The following is a 16,521-nucleotide window of genomic DNA, read 5'->3' on the forward strand; positions in this document are numbered from 1 at the left end:
CTCAGATGCACAAGTTTAAGGTTAAGTTCGCCAGTTATTCTTGAGGCTGCCTCTGAGGGCTCACCTCTCATTTGGCTCAGCCCATCCCCAGTTTGATTTCAAACTGGAAGCCCCACATTCTTGCCCAAGTGGCTCACAGCCTTACCCATGTTGCTTCTTATTCGCCCCTCATTTTGCTCAAGGCCAGGTTTGCTGAAGACCCTCACCTTTACTGAGGCAATAGCCCACCAGTGCCTAAAGAGAGCCAATCCGACTTCACGCTGTCCAGGCCAAACTGGGTCTGCGCTCAGCTGCATTGAAGTGAGTTCCGGGCAGTGATCCAACCCTAGTATCTTGTGGGCAGGCATTTAGGAGACAAAGGCTGGGGCTCAACTGGGTATTGTGGTGAGGCACTTGGACTTTATAAGTAGTATTTTTATTGTTGTTGTCTATTTAATTAATTAGTTAATACATTATTTATTATTGAGCTGGAGAGTGTCAAAATGAATTGTGTAAAATTTTTTCTTTTTACAAATAAGGGCCAAGGCGGTATGTGGGTTGATTTAGAGTGGATACAGAAATTTTTGGAGGCTATTCCAATAACGCTGGCCAGGGAGGTGGCAGGGACAAAGGACATATGTTTGAGACATTTTCAGTAATTAGAATGGATAGGTGCCAGGCTCAGCGAGACCCCAAAATCCTGCAGAGCAGTTGCGATTGTAGACTTAGGAACACTCTTCATCCCATTCTCTCTGCCCTAATGGCTGTTGATGGGGTTAGGGCACATCGCCTAGGGGGTCAAAGGAGAGACATTTATTAGGTGACAGTGGAGTGGTTATAACAGATGTCACGGAAGATTGTTAGCATGCCTGAGCTCTTCTGATGTACAGCATTGGAATGCATGTCTGTTTTCCCTCTCAGTAGTTGAATGATGCCCTCCTGGCCTGAGATATGATCCATCCTGAAGGTAATTCTAGACATCTGGTGCTAAGACAGCACTCTTGACAAATAGCTAACATTTTAAATAAAGGAAAGTATTACATCAGGGGATTCCATGTATTTCTCAAAACCAGATGACACTGAAGCCACTAGATGTGTCATTGTTAAATGGTCTTGTGGAATCTAGAGAGGTTGTAGTAATGAAGAGAATTTTGCAATTTCTCCAAATTTCTAAGCCCTGATTTAAAGAGCATTCCCTGACAGACTCATCTCCTGCCTCCTGTGAAAGGAGAGAAGTTACTTTTTATCCAATGAATATTTGGCTATCATGTTAATGATGTCCACCTGTTTTCTTTAGACACAGCTGTTTTCTTTCATTCCAGGAGAGCTGGGCATGAAGTGTCTCACCCACTGTCAGCACTTGGCTTTTAGAACCTGACCAGAATCCAGATAGACATAAATTCCCAGCCATCTCCTAATGAATTGCAGCCTTACAATCCATAAGTGCTGTGAAGTATCTTGGCCGAAACTGGGCAGCATGCAATTCACTCCAGAAGAAATGGGGATGGGATGTTTTTGTCTCAAGGGATTTTCCCACTTCTGTATGCAGGGCCATTTGTAACTCACCGCTGAGTATTTTTTTTTAAATAGATCTTTATTGGAGTATAATTGCTTCACAATACTGTGTTAGATTGTGTTTCACAACAAAGTGAATCAGCCATATGCATACACATGTCCCCATATCCCCTCCCTCTTGCGTCTCCCTCCCACCCTCCCTATCCCACCCGTCTAGGTCATCGCAAAGCACTGAGCCGATCTCCCTGCGCTATGCAGCTTCTTCCCACTAGCTATCTATTTTACATTTGGTAGTGTATATATGATGATGTTACTCTCACTTCACCCCAGCTTCACCCTCCCATCCTATGTCCTCAAGTCCATTTTCTATGTCTACCTCTTTATTCCTGCCCTGCAACTAGGTTCATCAGTACCATTTTTTTTTTTTAGATTCTATATATATGCATTAGCATACAGTGTTTGTTTTTCTCTTTCTGACTTACTTCACTCTGTATGACAGACACTAGGTCCATCCACCTTACTACAAATAACTCAATTTCATTTCTTTTTATGGCTGAGTAATATTCCATTGTATATATGTGCCACATCTTCTTTATCCATACATTTGTTGATGGACATTTAGGTTGGTGCCATGTCCTGGCTATTGTAAATAGTGCTGAATGAACATTGTGGTATATGACTCTTTTTGAATTATGGTTTTCTCAGGGTATATGCCCAGTAATGGGACTGCTGGGTCATATGATAGTTCAAGTTTTAGTTTTTTAAGGAACCTCCATACTGTTTGTATCAATTTACCTTCCCACCAACAGTGCAGGATGGTTCCCTTTTCACCACACCCTTTCCAGCATTTATTGTTTCTAGATTTTTTGATAATGGCCATTCTGACCAATGTGAGATGGTACCTCATTGTAGTTTTGACTTGCATTTCTCTAATAATTAGTGTTGTTGAGCATCTTTTCATGTGCCTCTTGGTCATCTGTATGTCTTCCTTGGTGAAATGTGTATTTAGGTCTTCTGCCCATTTCTTAACTGGATTTTTTGTTTTTTTTATACTGAGCTCCATGAGCTGTTTGTACATTTTGGAGAGTAATCCTTTGTCTGTTGTTTCATTTGCAAATATTTTCTCCCATTCTAAAGGTTGCCTTTTTGTCTTGTTTATGGTTTCCTTTGCAGTGCAAAAGCTTTTAAGTTTAATTAAGTCCTATTTGTTTATTTTTGTTTTTATTTCCATTACTCTAGGAGGTGGGTCACAAAAGATCTTGCTGTGATTTATGTCAAAGAGTGTTTTTCCTATGTTTTCCTCTAAGAGTTTTATAGTGTCCGGTCTTACATTTAGGTCTTTAATCCATTTGGAGTTTATTTTTGTGAATGGCGTTAGGGAGTGTTCTAATTTCATTCTTTTACATGTAGCTGTCCAGTTTTCCCAGCACCACTTATTGAAGAGACTGTGTTTTCTCCATTGTATATCCTTGCCTCCTCTGTCATAGATTAGTTGACCATAGGTGTGTGGGTTTATCTCTGGGCTGTCTATCCTGTTCCATTGATCTATATTTCTGTTTTTGTGCCAGTACCATATTGTCTTGATTACTGTAGCTTTGTAGTATAGTCAGAAGTCAGGGAGTCTGATTTCTCCAGCTCTGTTTTTTCCTCTCAAGATTGTTTTGGCTATCTGGGGTCTTTTGTGTCTGCATACAAATTTTAAGATTTTTTGTTCTAGTTCTGTAATATATGCCATTGGTAATTTGATAGGGATTGCATCAAATCTGTAGATTGTTTTGGGTAGTAGAGTCATTTTCACAATATTGATTCTTCCAATCCAAGAACATGGTATATCTCTCCATCTGTTTGTGTCATCTTTGATTTCTTTAATCAATGTCTTATAGTTTTCTGAGTACAGGTCTTTTACCTCCTCAGGTAGGTTTATTCCTAGGTATTTTATTCTTTTTGTTGCCATGGTGAATGGGATTGTTTCCTTAATTTCTCTTTCTGATCTTTTGTTGTTAGTGTATAGGAATGCAAGCGAATTCTGTGCATTAATTTTGAAACCTGCAACTTCACCAAATTCATTGATGAGCTCTAGTAGTTTTCTGGTGGCATCTTTAGGATTATCTATGTATAGTATCATGTCATCTGCAAACAGTGACAGTTTTACTTCTTCTTTTCCAATTTGGATTCCTTTTATTTCTTTTTCTTCTCTGATGGCTGTGACTAGGACTTCCAAAACTATGTTGATTAAGAGTGGCAAGAGTGAATATCCTTGTCTTGCTTCTGATCTTAGAGGAAATGCTTTCAGTTTTTCACCATTGAGAATGATGTTTGCTGTGGATTTGTCATATATGGCCTTTATTATGTTGAGGTAGTTTCCCTCTTTGCCCACTTTCTGGAGAGTTTTATCATAAATGGTGTTGAATTTCGTCAAAAGCTTTTTCTGCATCTATTGAAATGATCATGTGGTTTTTATTCCTTAATTTGTTAATGTGGTGTATTACCTTGAGTGACTTGCATATGTTGAAGAATCCTTGCATCTCTGGGATAAATCCCACTTGATCATGGTGTATGATTATTTTAACGTGCTGTTGGATTCTGTTTGCTAGTATATTGCTGAGGATTTTTGCATCTATGTTCATCAGTGATATTGGTCTATAATTTTCTTTTTTTGTGATATCTTTTTCTGGTTATGGTATCAGGGTGACGTTGGTTTTGTAGAATGAATTTGGGAGTGTTTCTCCCTCTGCAATATTTTTGAAGAGTTTGAGAAAGATGGGTGTTAGCTCTACTGTAAATATTTGATAAAAGTCACCTGTGAAGCCATCTGGTCATGGACTTTTGTTTGTTGGAAGATTTTAAATTATGGTTTAAATTCATTACTTGTGATAGGTTTGTTTATATTTTCTAAATCTTCCTGGTTCAGTCTTGGAAAATTATACCTTTTCAAGAATTTGTCCATTTCTTTGTGGTTGTGCATTTTATTGGCTATAGTTTTTTGTAGTAGTCTCTTATAATCCTTTGTATTTCTGCAGTGTCAGTTGTGATTTCCTGTTTTTCTTTTCTAATTTTATTGATTTGCATCCTCTCCCTTTTTTTCTTAATGAGTCTGGCTAAAGGTTTATCAATTTTGTTTATCTTCTCATAGAACCAGCTTTTAGTTTTACTGATCTTTGCTATTGTTTTCTTTGTTTCTATTTCATTTATTTCTGCTCTGATCTTTATGATTTCTTTCTTTCTACTGACTGGGTTTTCTTTGTTCTTCTTTCTCTAGTTGTTTTAAGTGTAGGGTTAGATTATTTATTTGAGATTTTTTTTTTGTTTCTTGAGGTGAGATTGTATTGCTGTAAACTTCCCTCTTAGAACTGCTTTTGCTGCATCCCATAGGTTTTGGATGGTCGTGTTTTCATTGTCATTTGTTTCTATGTATTTTTTATTTGTTCTTTGATTTATTCAGTGATTTGTTGGCTATTTAGTAGTGCTCTGTTTAACCTCCATGTATTTGTGTTTTTTACATTTTTTTTTCCTGTAATTGATTTCCAATCTCATAGCATTGTGGTCAGAAAAGATGCTTGGTATGATTTCAATTTTCTTAAATTTTCCAAGACTTGATTTGTGGCCCAAGATGTGATCTATCCTGGAGAATATTCCACGTGCACTTGAGGAGAAAGTGTGTTCTTCCACTTTTGGTTGGAATGTTCTATAAATATCAATGAGGTCTCTCTGGCCTATTGTGTCATTTAAAGCTTGTGTTTCCTTATTTATTTTCATTTTGGATGATCTGTCCATTGGTGTAAGTGGGGTGTTAAAATCCCCTACTATTGTGTTACTATCAATTTCTCCTTTCATGGTTGTTAGACTTTGCATTATGTATTGAGGTGCTTCTATGTTTGGGTGCATAATCATTTATAGTTGTTATACCTTCTTGGATAGATCCTTTGATCATTATGTAGTGTCCCTCCTTATCTCTTGTAACAGTCTTTATTTTAAAGTCTATTTTATCTGATACGAGTATTGCTACTCCAGCTTTCTATTGATTTCCATTTGCATGGAATATCTTTTTCTATCCCCTTATTGTCAGTCTGTGTGTGTCCCTAGGTCTGAAGTGGGTCTCCTGTAGACAGCATATATATGGGTCTTGTTTTTGTATCCAGTCAGCCAGTCTGTGTCTTTTGGTTGGGGCATTTAATCCATTTACATTCAAGGTTATTATTGACATGTATGTTCTTATTACCATTTTCTTAATTGTTTTGGGTTTGTTTTTGTGGGTCTTTTTCTTTTCTTGTGTTTCCTGCCTAGAGAAGTTTCTTTAGCATTTGTTGTAAAGCTGGTTTGGTGGTGCTGAATTCTGTTAGCTTTTGCTTGTCTGAAAAGCATTTGACTTCTCCATCGAATCTGAATGAGATCCTTGCTGGATAGAGTAATCTTGGTTGTAGGTTTTTCTCTTTCATCACTTTAAGTATATCCTTCCACTCCCTTCTGGCCTTCAGAGTTTCTGCTGAAAAATCAGCTGATAACCTTATGGGGATTCCTTTGTATGTTATTTTTTGTTTTTCCCTTGCTGCTTTTAATATTTTTTCTTTGAATTTAATTTTTATTAGCTTGATTAATATGTGTCTTGGTGTGTTTCTCCTAAGGTTTTTCCTATATGGGACTCTGTATGCTTCCTGGACTTGGGTGACTATTTCCTTTCCCACGTTAGGGAAGTTTTCCACTATAATCTCTTCAAATATTTTCTCAGACCCTTTCTTTTTCTCTTCTTCTTCTGGGACCCCTATAAGTCGAATGTTGGTGCATTAAGTGTTGTCCCAGAAGTCTCTGAGATTGTCTTCAATTCCTATGATTCTTTTTTCTTTATTCTGCTCCTTAGCAGTTATTTCCACCATTTTGTCTTCCAGGTCACTTATCCGTTCCTCTGCCTCAGTTATTCTGTTACTGATTCCTTGTAGCATATTTTTCATTTCAGTTATTGTGTTGTTCATCTTTGTTTGTTTGTTCTTTAGTTCCTCTAGATAGTTGTTAAACATTTCTTGTATTTTCTCAATCCGTGCCTCCCTTCTATTTCTGAGTTCAGCTTTACTATCATTACTCTGAATTCTTTTTCAGGTAGATTGTCTATTCCCTCTTCATTTATTTGGTCTTGTAGATTTTTACCTTGTTCCTTCATCTGTGATATATATTTTTGCCATCTCATTTTTTTTTTTTTTATGAGGGGGACTGTGTTCCTGTCTTTCTGGTTCTTTGGCCTGAGGCTTCCAACACTGGCATTTGTAGAGTATTAGGTAGAGCTGGGTCTTGGTGCTGAGATGAGGAACTCTGTGAGACCTCACTCTGATGAATATTCCCTGGGGTCTGAGGTTCTCTATTAGTCCAGTGGTTCGGACTCAGGGTTCCCATTGAAGGAGCTTTGGCTTGATCCCAGGCTTGTGAACCAAGATCACAAGCTGCCTTGGGCGGCCAAAAAAAAAAAAAAAAAAAAAAAGAAAAAAATAGGAGAACAATAACAAAGTAAAAAATAAAATTAGACTAAGAAACTAACAGATATGTTAGGAAGGATATAAAAATAAAAATATAGATGAATCAACAACCAGAAGGTACATGAGTACCACAAGAGTAAAAAAGAGAGGAGGAAGGAAAAGAAAAGAATAAAAGGGAGAGGAAGGCCTTTGCTGTGGAGGGCAGGGCCTAAGAAAGGGCAAGATTTGGACAGTGGGCGGGGCCGATGCTCACGACCCACAGGGCTCGAAAAGGTCCTGGGGGCTGTGGAGGGTGAGGCTTAGGCTCAAGGAACAGAAGGGGCCCAGGTGTGCCTTCCGCCTCTGGTCTCAGAGGACAGTGGACCTCACCTGGGAGCCCAGCAGGCTTCCTGGGCTCGAGTGGGTGGGGCAAATGCCCTCCTCTCCTCTCCTGCTCCTCCAGTCTGGGAGGTCCCCTCCCTCCTTCCTCTCCTGATCTCCCCAGCCTCCCACCTATGCCCCCAAGGACCTATGCAGCATGGAGGCAGCTTTGGAGGGCAGGGTATCAGCCTAGGAGCTCAGCATATTCCCTGGGCCAGAATGGGTGGGACAATCACCCTCCACTCCTCTCCCACTCCTCCTGGAGGGCCCCTCCTGCCTGCCTCTCCTGATCTCCCCCACCTCCCTCCTATGCCCCCAGTACCTACACGGCCTGGATGGGGCTTTGGGGTGGGGGGTACCAGCTTGGGAGCCCCCAGCCTGAGTGGGCCAGGCGATCACCCTCTGCTCCTCTCCCACTCTTCCCAGAGAGTCCCTCCCACCTGCCTCTCCTGATCTCCCTGGCCTCGGGTTGCCGATCCTGTCTGACCTCCATTCTCCTCCCCCTCAGTCTCCCTACATCCTACGGGTTCACTTTGGGGTTCCTCCCATCTCCTTGGGCATTAGAGTCCCCACCAGTGGCTGGCAGGCACTCTAGTTGTGGGGAGACACCAACTCTGCATCTTCCCACACCATCGTCTTGACTCTGCCTCCATCACTGAGTATTTTAGTTAATAAAATGATTTACTAAAGTCCTAGTTAGAAGGGAAACATCTGGAGGAAAACAAGATTCATTTTTTACGTTATTTAAAAGAAAATGTCACTTCATAGTTACCACCAAAGTGGGCCTGAGGAAGAACTGAGCCATGCTTACGGAAAAGGCTTTGGGTCTAACACTGAGGAAGGTACGGGAATGAAGAGGATCTAGTCCCTGCCAAGAGGAAATTTGCAATGTCAGTGGGGTCTCCTACTGTCTGCCATTGGCTGGACCTTTAGGACACGATCCCCTTGACAGGCTGCTGACCCCCATACCTAACCCCCAAAGCCTTCAGTGGAGACCGTTTTTGTATATCCTGTGCCTCAGTCTCCCCAAACCCTACCAAACTAGCTATTTGCAACTTTATTAAAGGGCCCAGGCAATTTGAAAAAGGGAATTTAATCAAAGGAAGGGGAAAGTAAAATAATGTACTTTGTAAGACTTTCTCTAAAGTTCAAAGTGCAAGTAGTTAGAAAGAGGTTAAGGCCTTCTTCCCGAGAAGGTTTGGAGCACAAGTCTCTCTCAGTGGGTTAAGGGTGGGTGGGGAGACCCTTTCTCCAGCCTTGTATCCTTTGTGATGGACGGTGGGTGGGCGTGGCCTGATTTTCTCCCCACTACTCCTGTGAAACCCAGCAAGTACTCGCGTATCTCCCAATGTTAAGCCTTAATTCTCTGGCACTGGATAAACTCCTAAAGAAGATAAAATTATTTTTTTGTCTTATAATTTGCAGGCTGTTTTGTCTTTGTGTGCAGAATAGTATTATATTTATTCCTGTCTCCAGATCAACATACTTTAGGGACTGCAGGAGTAAGAAAGTATCTACATGCTCTTTTCTGTCTCTTTTTTTTGCAAATACAAAGGTAATCTGTGAGACGACAGTTTCAACAAAGACATTTCTTAGTCAATGAGTTTATTCTCTGTTTTCATCTGAAGGGAAGAAGAGGGCCACTAGTCCAGTCACATGGTTTCTAATCTTGTCAGTAAACCTAAATATCTTAATTATTTAATTAGCACTTTTTGGATTACTAATAAAATTGAACACATTTCCATACATTTGTCTGCCCAGTTGTATATCTTTAGAAGTTCCTTGTTCAGGTACCCTCCCATTTTCCTGTAGGCATGTCATATTTTCCTTACTAATGTGTAAAGGTCTACATTTTTGATAGTGCATGCTATCATGCAAAGTGAATGTGTTTTCTCCTCCTTAATGTACAGTAAGTACTGTATCCTGAGAAACTTAGGCCCTTCTAGATAAAGCCCTTCCAATTCTGTTCATGGTAGAATGTCTTAATTCCGAGGCACAGGATAGAGAGTCTGTACTGAATAAGAAGTATAATACCTTATTTATATACTGTTTTACAGTTTAAAAAGAATTTTTATACAGGCCATCACGTTTGGAACCAAATGAGGTGTTCTCTGAGTTCTTAAACCAAATAGAATGAAGTCTCTTCATATATCTCACAGGATGTGAGTTGCACTGGATTGTTATTATTTGTATTTCATGGACTGTTAGTCTCTTTGGCCCTGGGTCCTGCATGGGGTGAGCTGTTAGAACTCTACCCCTGGTCAGTGCTGAGTGATCAAGAGAACGGAGTCTCTTCTTTGGCTTTGACGTTCAATTTGGCAGATTCAGGATTGGGCTGGGATTTAATGTATCTCAGTTGGAGGTCCACTGCATTTTTAACGATTATTATTATTATCTTTTTAAATAGTAAATACTAACTTTATTGTGGCATAAAGCTGTATTTTTATACATTAACTCAATTTTACAGTAAAAACACTTTATGTATAACTGTAAAGAAACTGCTGCACAGATAGTTCCAACATAAAAATTGGTATTTTAAAAGTTCACTGATGGGCCTCCCTGGTGGCGCAGTGGTTGAGAGTCCGCCTGCCGATGCAGGGGATACGGGTTCGTGCCCCGGTCTGGGAGGATCCCATATGCCGCGGAGCGGCTGGGCCCGTGAGCCATGGCCGCTGGGCCTGCGCATCCGGAGCCTGTGCTCCGCAACGGGAGAGGCCACAGCAGTGAGAGGCCCGCATACCGCAAAAAAAAAAAAAAAAAAAAAAAAAAAAAAAGTTCACTGAGTTGTTTGATACATAAATTGGAAAATATTTTCTCTGTAGAAAATAGTAAAAATGCTAACATTTCCCAGGCTAGCACAACAAGCCCATTTCAACCGTACAGTAGCTGAATTATACATTTATAAATATGGTATGAATTCTGGGATCCAGGAGAAACTTTAGCTTCATTTACTAAAACAGCCATGTTGTCCTAAGTTGTGTAAAGTGAAATTCCCATTAATCTTCCCCCTTACTCTTGATTTATGCCTGATTATTTCTTCCTAAAGGACAGGTACACTGTCCTTTTAATCTACTTGATAAAGTAACCCATTCTTACCGAAACTTAAATGTTTTGGTTGTTATTTAAGTATGCTCAGCATCTCTCAAAACCAGAATTTAATAAAACATGATCCACAGGGCACGAGTTGTTGGTCATCAAATACCTACCTCCCCTTGACTCCCTCTGGCTTGATGGGAAACCACGAGAAGGTCAAGCGATAAAATTGTCAAGTGGATCAAGGAATAAAAGCCAAGAGAATTTGAGAACAGAGAAACATCCAGTCAGGACGCAAGGACAGAAATGAAGTCCAAATGCTGCCTCAAGAATCAAGGAGTGGAGTTGGCTATCTGAGCCCCTTACTGCAAAGATGACTAAGAAGCAGTTGGATATAAAGACCCTGCCAGAGAAACCAGTGCCTAGAAAGATTTCAGTTGTTCAAAATAATTAAATGAAAACAAGACAGGCCATGTATTTGAACTCCTCCTGTCATGGTTTATTTCCTGAGATTCCCAATACAGAATTTCTAGGAATTAAGGCAAGAAGACCATGTTACTTGTAAGCTCCTGCACAAGGTTTCCCAGAGAAATAATACTCGAGACCTCAGAGCAATATTGGGCCAGGGGCTATACTAAGTTCTTCAGCTTCCTCAAAGTAACAACTTAAAAATAACCATATAGAGTTTGCCTTAAAAGGAAGTCTCTAGGTAGCTACAACCTATCAACAGAGTAGCAGTCTAATAAAAAGAAAGAGATCCTATACGTGGCTATAGGAACTAGGCCTTGAGAAACTAAATTGGATCATTCTACCTAAAATTCCCAGCTTGCCCGTTAGAAGTTAAACTCTAGAAACATTAATGACCCATTAAGTTTTCACCATTAAAAGAATGCTTTATCCCACACCTTCACTTGTTCTTTTCTTTGCTCTTAGTACATGTGCTTCCTTCTTGCATGTGGAATATATTTTCAGTGGTTTTTTTTTTTGACTCTTCAGCCATGCAAATCTCTGCCCCCTACTCCTTTATTTCCTCCTTGGTAAATAATGTTAATCTTCCAATAGGAAGTGGACTATGTTATCATCAAGCACCATTTATCCTGTCTCCTTACTTATGAAGAAAGTTACTGGGCCATGCTATACACTTGGAATTCCTTAAGGATACTTGCTTTCTAGTAAAATACTTCTATATGTACATATATGTTTTTTAAAAATCTGTGAAGAATTCACTGAAGCATTAATCACCTTACATTGAGAAGCTAATAATGTATCAAAATGCACATAACAATGGCTAATCTATATACTATCTCCTATCAAATGTATCACCACCTCCAAACCTAGAGCATATGCTGGCATAAACTGTGTTACATCCCAGCTGAGTTTGAATCTTGCTTCAAAACATTGCTCAGTATTAATTCTCAGAAGATACATTATAGGACCATAGGAGTAAATGTTAGGCAAGTGGCTGAGGAATACCAATTACAGAACAAAGCCTTGAGTGCTCAAAGTGCTTCTCCAGAAACTGTTGCGTTCCCCATGGTATTTAGGAAGGACACTATTAAGAGACACCTCTAAGTATAAAGACAGGTCAACTTCACAAGTATCAGCAGATACATGCTTGATTTTATCTTATAATCTATAGACACTGCATTAGAATATGTAATGAATTCACACACCTTTTCCAAAGGAATACCCGATACAGAAGTAGCAACAAAGTTATAAATGACAATGATCAGATGAAATAATTTAGATGAAGCTTGTCTCTCTTGAAGAGATGGGGACTGGGCAAGTAGTCAGGAAGGAAATACAATGTGCTTTTAACTTTGTATGAAAAATAATATTCAGTTTCCTGTTGCCGAACATAGCTCTGTTTTTGCCACATAAATCCTCTACTTCAAACTACTGTCCGAATGCTTTACTAAAATTCCGCTTCTGGCCTTTGTTTTGGAATCTGTTACTTTTGTTGCCACCTCCTGATCGCTGTCCTCTGAAGCTTCTATTTCTTTCCCGCTGTCCCCTGAGACCTCGATTGCCTTCCCGCTGTCCCCTGAAGCTTCTGTTTCCTTCCCGCTGTCCCCTGAAGCTTCGATATCCTTCCCGTGGTCCTTCTAGCTCTGGTTGCTCTGTGGCCACAGAAAGCTGCCAGCGCCGTGAATCATGCCATTTTTCCTGTACTTCTGTTACTGATGCAGTAGGGATATCAAAGCAAACACCCTGCTTGCCTTTGAGAAAGACCATTCCCTTCACTTTGGAATCAATATCCTCACCCAGTTGCTCTTTAAGTTCTTTCCAAGTATAACTAATATTTGGCATTTCAATTGAGCACTGCAAGATCATGGTCACAAAACCCACATCTGAGTTGATCAAGGAGCGCTGGTTGACTGATGTGGCACCTGAAATATGGGCCAGGGCTGCTGCCAGGGCTTCCACGGCTCCCTTCTCCTCGATCAGCTTCTCGGCTGACTGCTTGAAGTGAGCAATCGCAGTGGGAGGCACAGAATCCAAAAGCCTGATGGCATCTTTGCTAGAAGCTTTTATTATCTCTGTTGCAGAAGGAACACCTATCCTCTTAAATTTAATTCCCGCTTTTTGCTCCACTTGGGCTAACTGATATTCTTCCTTGTGCTGATAAAAGCAGATGCAAATCCCAGTCCTTCCAGCTCTACCTGTTCGCCCAGAACGATGAATGTAGGACTCCACATCCTTTGGTGGAGAACTCTGTACAACCAGATCAACCTCGGGGATGTCTAACCCACGTGCAGCGACATTGGTTGCAACCAAAACTCCAAAATCACCATTTCTAAAACCCTTCAGGGTGATTTCCCTTTGCTTCTGTGGAATGTCTCCGTGTAATGACTGGGCATCCTGCCTTATGGACACATTCTGTGACAACTCCTGGGCTTCTTTCTTGGTTTCACAGAAGATGATAGTGCGCCCTTGATAACCACTGTACACTCGGATCACGTCCCCAATAACTGCTGCCCTTTGAGTCCAGTGGCACTTGATAGCCAGATGCTCTACAGTTATTGCAGTTTTCTGGGTCTTTTTACCAATCAGGTCCACTTGTTCATATGTAGATTTCATGTATTTCTTAGCAACATTATAAACCCAATGAGGGCAAGTTGCAGAAAAAAGCAATGTTTGGGGATTGTCTTCTGAATCTTTCTTGTATGCCACACATAAAATCTCTTCCACTTGATCAGCAAAGCCCATGTCCAACATCTGGTCAACTTCATCCAGGACAACATGCTTAAGTTTGGTGAGATCTAGCTTGCCATTCTGCAGGTGGTCTTTGATACGACCTGGTGTCCCAACCAGGATATCAATCCCATTCCACATGCGTTCAATTTGTCCTCCGTAGGGAGTTCCACCATAAAAACAAGCCACTGCCAGCTTTTTTGTGACGTCACTGAAGTCTCTGCTTACTTGACTTGCCAATTCCCTTGTGGGTGTAAGAACCAGTACCTGAGGGGCACGGCCTCTCTTCCGGTCTTGCAGTTCTCCCTGAAGTTTCTCAACCAAAGGGATAGCAAAGGAGAATGTCTTCCCAGTTCCTGTCCGTGCCTGTGCAATCAAGTCCTTCCCACTATAGACGTGGTGAAACGTCTTTGCTTGTATAGGAAACAGGAAGGTCACCCCACGGGCTTTGAGAAGTTTAATAGTTTCTTCAGATATGGGAAAATTAGAGAAAGCTCCTTCTTTTTGCTCCACAGTTATTTCCTGCTCTAACTCACTGTTACTTTCTTCACTGGCAGCTTCCTTGGAGTCGGAGTCAGGTCCAGAATGAGGGAATCCATTCTTCAGGTTGGGGCTTTTCTCTCCAATTTCTCCATTCATTTCTTTTTCTTTCTTCATCTTCTTGGACTTAGGTGCACCCAAGTCATCCTCAGAAGGCTCCTCATTTTTTATTGGTTTTTTGGTTTTAGGAGAAACAACTGTCTTTTCACAGGGCTCCTTTGATTTTTTCGCACTTTTGGTTTTAGGAGAAATAATGTCATCTTGAGATGGCGCCTCTTTCTTTTTTGCCTTTTTGGATTTAGGAGAACTCATGTCAGCCTCAGAAGGCCCTGCTTTCTTTTTAACCTTTTTAGCTTTGGGAGAAATCTTTTCGTCCTTTTCTTCTGCTGCCTCTTCAGTCTTATTAGATTTTGGCTTCTCTTTTTTACCTTTCTTCTCATTTTGCTTTCGCGGCATCTCCACTCTCGCCATGGCCGTGTCCGACTCCAAATCCGCGTCACTAAGAAGTTTCCCCGGCATCACTCAGGACAAGCTGAATAGGCCGACCGCTCTCGTCTACCGCGTGGAAAGCTAACGATTATTTTTAATTGCAGTAAAATATATGTAGCATAAATTTACCATCTTAACCATTTCTAAGTGTACAGCTCAGTGGTATTAAATACATTTACATGGTTGTACAACTGTCACCACTGTCCACCTCCAGAGCTCTTCATTCTGCAAAACTTAAACTCTGTATCTATTAAATAATAATTCCTTATTCTTCTATATCCTTACCATCTGGCAACCACCATTCTGCTTTCTGTCTCTATGGATTTAACTACTCTAGGCATCTCATATAAGTGGAATCATAAGTATTTGTCTTTTTGTGAATGGTTTATTTTACTCAGGACATTGGCATTTTGGGTGGAACAATTCTTGGTTGTGTGCAGTTGTCCCTTGCATGATATTTGGTGCCTTGTGTGACCCTGGGACATTAGGACCCTGGGACACCTATGGAAACACCACTGTCTTGTGACAGTCAAAACTGAGGGACGGGAGTGCTTCTTTGGCTGGGTCTCCAAATAAAACCTCTAAGCCATCTGAAGTTGATTCTCTCAAAAGCAAATATGTATTTGAAATGTAAATAGCTCCTTATCCCAATCCGTGTAAACAAGCCCCAGATGCCACTCTCTCAGACCTGAGAAAGGCAAGCCAAGTTTCATCAAAGGCTCTTTCAAAGTCCTGTTCCTTACCAGGCACTTGTAAACAAGTTTAAATGCTCTGCTTGGAGTGTGCAGTTCACATGGTTCACACTGGGCTCTTCGGAGCCCTTAACCTCTTGCAGGGAAAGCAATGACACCATCAGCTTCTCTTCCTCCTCAACCCCCTCCCCAAACAGCCGGTTTTGATAGTTTCATTTAATGCTTTGTGTGTAAACATTTTACCCCCATGTTTATTAATTATTGCATTTTCCAGTATGTTTTTTTTTAAGCAGAAATAACTCCGATAGCTTTGAAATTGTGCAAATAGCAAGCTTGTCTTAAAAAGCCAGAGAGGAAATTGGACTTGAGGTGAACAGCCTTCCTGGTAAAAGTGGGCACCTCCCGTAACTCTGAGCTTTCATGAGGCTCAAAGAGCAATGGATCTTGGGGGGGTGGGGTCCTACCCTTATTGCCACACGTACTCATCAATGAAGCCTGTATTTTTTAAAACACGTTTGTATTATAAAAGTAATGTGTCTGTTATTAAAATATAGAAAACAAAGAAAATTATGAAGAGAAAGAATAAGAAAGAGAAGGAAAAGTAGATCATGTGTAAACCTAGCATCACAAGTATTTATGGCTCACTTATTGGTTTATCAACTCCTGGTACATTCAATGCATTTGAAAAACGCAGTTCCCACTTATTTTCTACTTTTTTTTTTTTTCAAGGGGAACATTCTTGCATTCAGTTGTGCTAAACTTATCGTACAATTATGGAGCTAAACTTGAATTTGGTGATCGATCAGTCCACCTTGCGCATTCTATAATGAAACTCTGGAGGCAATTAAGTGCCTTGCTAGTGGTTACACAACCCATTGTAACCTTGTTTGGTAACCCTTCAGTTGGTATGGTTGATAATTTCAATAGTGCTTTAAAGTAAGTTGGAAAATTATAAAATCGGCCTCTTCAGGCTGCGTTATGAGCTGTGTATGTTGTCTGCAAGTCTTTGTAGCTCTGGCTCTCTGCCTCTGAGGTCTCATCCTAATTCTTCCTGGTTCAATCTTATAATGTATTTTCCCCAACTCACCCTTAGCAACTGCTTTTAAAGGTTATCTGATGTTATGCTAACTAACACTGCATATATTATACCTATAAAGAGAAATTGCAATAAGTCATGCTTCAGTTTGGTATGAAAAACAAGCTCAGAACAAAATCTGAGTCTTCCCTTTATCTTGGGCCATCACCAGATTTCTCTA

General features: G+C 40.4%; 1 protein-coding gene across 1 annotated transcript; it reads right to left on the minus strand.

Annotated features, from left to right (window-relative positions):
* Positions 1-10,078: 10,078 nt before the first annotated feature.
* Positions 10,079-14,648, minus strand: LOC309810935 (nucleolar RNA helicase 2-like). The gene has a single exon (XM_082633282.1). It carries the CDS (start codon positions 14,601-14,603, stop codon positions 12,246-12,248), a length of 2,358 nt encoding a protein of 785 aa, XP_082489408.1. The 5' UTR covers positions 14,604-14,648; the 3' UTR covers positions 10,079-12,245.
* Between the last annotated feature and the right edge of the window lie 1,873 nt (positions 14,649-16,521).

The sequence above is a fragment of the Mesoplodon mirus genome (assembly GCF_964341445.2).
Source record: "Mesoplodon mirus genome assembly, chromosome: 10".
NCBI lineage: Eukaryota > Metazoa > Chordata > Mammalia > Artiodactyla > Ziphiidae > Mesoplodon > Mesoplodon mirus.

Bases quoted from the DNA above. Each gene is read 5' to 3' on its own strand.
- LOC309810935 (XM_082633282.1), bottom strand. From the start codon at position 14,603: ATGCCGGGGAAACTTCTTAGTGACGCGGATTTGGAGTCGGACACGGCC.